At 18.9% G+C, this 5,326-nt stretch overlaps 2 protein-coding genes across 2 annotated transcripts in view; both read right to left on the bottom strand.

Moving 5' to 3' along the window:
- PRSY57_1031000 (protein phosphatase inhibitor 3, putative) overlaps positions 1-776 on the bottom strand; it is a gene marked incomplete at both ends in the record, with an annotated part of 1,205 nt that extends 429 nt beyond the window's left edge. The window contains 3 exons of the mRNA XM_012907898.1: positions 187-232; positions 369-461; positions 593-776. Of these exons, the coding sequence (XP_012763352.1) occupies positions 187-232; positions 369-461; positions 593-776 (323 nt within the window). The remainder of the gene's footprint in view (positions 1-186; positions 233-368; positions 462-592) is intronic.
- A 2,666-nt stretch (positions 777-3,442) lies between these two features.
- The window catches only part of PRSY57_1030900 (hypothetical protein), a gene marked incomplete at both ends in the record, with an annotated part of 2,841 nt that continues 957 nt past the window's right edge, over positions 3,443-5,326 (bottom strand). The window contains one exon of the mRNA XM_012907897.2: positions 3,443-5,326. This exon is cut by the window's right edge and continues 957 nt beyond it. Coding sequence (XP_012763351.2) covers positions 3,443-5,326 — 1,884 coding nt within the window.

The raw sequence follows: 5,326 nt of genomic DNA, 5'->3' as shown, positions 1-5,326 counted from the left end.
AAATGGGAAAAAAAAAAAAAAAAAAAAAAATATTATTTAAATTAAAAATTTAAAAACAAATAAAAAAAAAAAAAAAAAAAAAAAAAAAAAAAAAAAAAAAAAAAATTCATAATATTGATATATAAATAATAATAAACAAATAAATACAAAATAAAAACATACATATATATTAACTACATATATTACTTATCGTTATTTGGATTGTCCTTTTGGCAACTTGAGTTGCATTTTTCTATAAAGAATGGTAAGCATATACAAAATGCATAATATATATATATATATATATATATATGATAAAATTCTTTTATTTTATTTTTTATTTTATTTTGAATTTTTTTTGATTTTTTTTCGTTTTTATCATATTTTACTTTGGGTATCTGGTTGTTCTACATCTGAATCTAAATCCGATTCAGAATCAGAACTTTCACCAAAATTTTTTGGTTTGTGATAAATGCAGCATACTAAAAAAAGGTAGAAAAGTAAAATAAGAAATGTAATATAATATGCGAAAATATATATATATATATATATATATATATATATACAATATGTATGTATTTATTTATGTTTATATTGTGCTATTTTGTGTTACCTTTGGATGACTTCTTTTGAGCATTTTCATTATCAATAGTGTTCTCATCCCATCTAACAACTTTCTGTGGAGCCAATTTTAATATTCTTACAATTGTACTAGAGTTTTCATTAGTATCATTTTGTGTATTCGTATCTTGAACATACGTAGTAGTGGTTGTGGATGATGAATGCATAGGACACATTATATATAAAAAGATAGAAATGGTTGTTAATATATAATATGTTTATAAATATATATATATATATATATATATATATATATATATATACATATAATTATATTATAAATTCGAACAACCCTACAATATATTTTTTAGTATATTATATAGGTATTATTAAAAATATAAATATAGGACTTTATTATACATATATAATATATCATATATATATATATATATATATATATATATATGTATATATTTATTTATATACATGAAAGATATATGTTTCTATGGTTCATAAAATGAAAACCATAATACACATAACATAAATAAAATTCATGTATTATATATTTGCTCAAAATTAAAAATTATATAATAATGTCTTCATAAGGTAACAGAAACATATAAAAATATATAAAAATATAAATAAATATATGTAAACATATATATATAATATATATATATATATATTATTTATTTACTATTTTATGGTGAAGTGGTTATATATATTTAATTTTTTTTTTTTTTTTTTTCTAGTGGGCATAAAAATAAAAATAAATGAAAAAGTAAAATAAACTTAAATAATAAAAATAAATAAATAAATTAAAAAAAAAAAAAAAAAAAGAAAAGAAAAAAAATAATTTCAATTTATATTATGAATTAAATTTTTTTTTTCATTTATATTTTAAATAATTCAAGTTGATACAAATATATCATAATTATACATATATTATTATATATATATAAATATATATAATATATACATATTATATTATACATTATATATAAATATATACATATATATATATTATAATATATATATAATACGCATAAATAAAAAAATATATAATTATATATATATTTATATATTTTATATATATATATATATTTTTTTTTCTTGCTAATTTAATAATAATTTTTTTTTTTTTTTTGTGGGTTTTATTTTTTTCATAAGATTGTTCTTAATAAAAGTTCAGCTATTTCTTTTTTTTTTTTTCTTGGTTATTATTATTATTTTTTTTAATTAAATAGTAAAATTATTATAAATATTATATATATATATTATTATTTTATAAATACAATTTTATATAAACTATTTTTTATAAATTTTTTACTTTAAAAATAAAAAAAAATAGTATAAATATAAAAATAAATCTTCCACCCATAAATTTATAATATATATATATATAATTATATATATTTTATATATTTATATATTTTTTTGAAATTGCCTGATTTGAAAAAAATATATGTTTATAATTTTATATATGATGGAAATTAAATATATCCATAAAACTTTTATAAGATATTAAATGTATTATATATATATATATATATATATATATATATGTTATATATTTTTTTTTTATTATAATTAATAAATAAAAAATAAATATTACAAAACATATACCATTCTTCTATATATTTTTATATCATATATGCATTTCTGCATAGCTTCATAGATCCACAGTCCTATATTTATTTTTTTGAAACAACAAAAATTAAATGATTGTAAATTATTTATATTATTATATTATTAAATTTGGTACGTTTTTCTTTTGTTTCATCTTGTTATTATGTGTATACATTCCAATGTAATAATCGTATTATATAGAAAAATACCTTATCAAAGGACAGGACACCCATATTATTCTTCAAATTATTTAATATAATTTCTTGTCTATATTAAAATATATGTGGTATGTGTATGTGTGTGTGGGGGGGAATATGTCTCTTGTATTTTGTTTTATTTCAAAATGGATATTATTAATTTCCTTATTTATTTATTTATTTATCTATTTTCTTTTTCTTTTTTTTTTTAATTATATTTATGAAACAATGTTTTATTTTTTCATAGACGTTTTTTATACTCATCAAAAATAAAAAAAATAACGTGATATATTACATATATCACATAAAAATTATACCAAATAAAGGTAATACAATATAAAAATATATATATATATATATATATATATATATATATATATATATATATATATATATATTCAAATTATTAAAACTGAAAAAAAATAATAAATTAATAAAAAAAAAAAAAATAAAATAATATTCAATTGACCATGTTATTGAAGATGAAAGAAATAGAGAAAAATAATAATAATAATAAAATAAATAAATAATAAAATAAATAAATAAATAAATATATATATATATATATATATATATGTGTGAGACCCTTAAAAAAATATTTTCTCCATATCAATATTACAGTAGAATATATTCCCAAACATATTATTTAAATATTCATGATAAAATAATAATATATATATATATATATATATATATATATATATATATATTTTCTCTATCTTTTTTATTTCATCCTTTTTTTTCCCCCCTCCCCCCTCTTTTCCTTTTTCTACATTTACATCTTCATAATCTTCTTGTACTTTTGAGAGTGTGTGAAAATATACGTTCCACAATTAATATATTATAAACACAGCCCTCCCCCCCCCAAAAAAAAAAAAGATATATGAATATTCACTTGAAAAAAAAATAATAATAAATAAAAAATACAAACATGTTAGTATATTTTATGCTAAAAGGTCACATATGAAGAATTTCTACATATATATATATATATATATATTTATTTATTTATTTATTTATATTTGTGTATACTTTTTATGTACTTCCAAGTGGTGAAGAGAAAAAATTTAATTTTGTTAAAATTCATATCCATTATCATAATAGTCCTCATTATCACTATGTTCTTCATTGTTCGAAGAATGGCCTTGGTTATTATTATCATCATTAAAAATATGATTTTCTTCATAATGTTCTTTTTTTTTTTTTTTTTTTTTTTTCGATATTTGTATTAATCCTTTTTTCTTTTTTTTTTTATTGATCAAATCATAATCATTCTCGTCATCGTCATCATCATCATCATCATCATCATCATCGTCATCATCATCATCATCATTATCATCATCATTGTTTTTATTATTTTCATTATCTTCTTGCTTGTTATCAGAATCTTGGTCCTTGTTTTTACTAATTAGACCATCATGCTTTCTCTTCTTTTTAATATTATCATTAGTAACAAATATAAAATAATTAACAGCATCATACATTTGCCATATATTTTCTAATACTTCATTTTTATTATTTATTCTTCTTAGAAGTATAGGATTTAGAACAGTTACGATTCCAGTTGTTATAAAATTATATATATCATAATAATTATAAGGACCATATACATTATTATCAACACCATTCATCCATTTTAATTCCCAATGTATGTCTACGTTTTCTTTATATTCTTCAAGTTTCTTACATAATGTTTCGAATTCGCGTTTTGTTAAAAAGTACACATTTTTATATTCATTTGTTAACTTTTGTGTTAAATCTATTAGGTTATTGAACCGTCTTTCTATAGTTTTATAATCAAGAGTAATCTTTTGATACATTTGTTGTAAGTTCTCTAATTCTTGTAACCTCTCATTATATACAATATTTTTTTTTTCATCATTATTATCCAGATTGTAATTCTTCTGCTTCTCTGATTTTTTATTATTACCTATTGATTCCTCTTCTGAATTGTTTATCGTTATATGTTGTTTGTCCCCGGGGGGGTCTATCAAATTATTTTCTGCAACTTTTACATCACTATTATTTTGTTCCACCATATTATTATTATTTTGTTCTACCGCATCATGGTTATTTTGTTCTACCGCATCATTGTTATTTTGTTCTACCGCATCATTGTTATTTTGTTCTATCACATCATTATTATTTTGTTTTATAACATCATTATCATTTTGTTTTATAACATCATTATCATTTTGTTTTATAACATCATTATCATTTTGTTTTATAACACCATTATCATTTTGTTCTATCACACCATTATCATTTTGTTCTATCACACCATTATCATTTTGTTCTATCACATCATTATCATTTTGTTTTATAACATCATTATCATTTTTTTCTATCACATCGTTATCATTTTGTTTTATAACATCATTATCATTTTTTTCTATCCCATCATCTTCATTTTGTTCTACCACATTAAGGCTTTCTTCTTCGTTCCCTTCTTCGTCATGATGGATTGACGATTTACTCCTAATACGGACCTGCACTAAATTTCTCTTACCTACAGAATCTGTTTGGAGAGTTTTCCCATTTTGCTCATTCTCTTTTGTGGACTGAATGTTTTGTTCAGCATTTGGATTTATAGAGAGGGAATTAATTTTATCTATCTTGATTTGATATTCGTTAAGATAATTTTTACAAACTTTTAAATCATTTTTATATCTGATCATAGCTTTAATAGGTGTTTCTTTTTCATCTATTAATAAACATGATAATGAATATAAAGCATCAAATATATTAATAGATAATATATTATTATTTAATTTATCATATGACATATGAAATTTGGATTGTGTTTCTTGGAATTTTTGAGCTTGTAATGTATTATTCGAAAATGTTGAAAGAGGATCTTGTTCATCCACAGATTTTAACCAGGCTTCTTCAACTTCATCATTATCGGATTCATTATAAATATAATTACCATCTTTATCTATATATCCTTGTGTCAATTC

The sequence above is a fragment of the Plasmodium reichenowi genome, chromosome 10, assembly GCF_001601855.1.
Source record: "Plasmodium reichenowi strain SY57 chromosome 10, whole genome shotgun sequence".
Lineage (NCBI taxonomy): Eukaryota > Apicomplexa > Aconoidasida > Haemosporida > Plasmodiidae > Plasmodium > Plasmodium reichenowi.
Note: the sequence above shows the minus strand (reverse complement) of the source record. Positions and strands in the feature narration are given on the sequence as shown.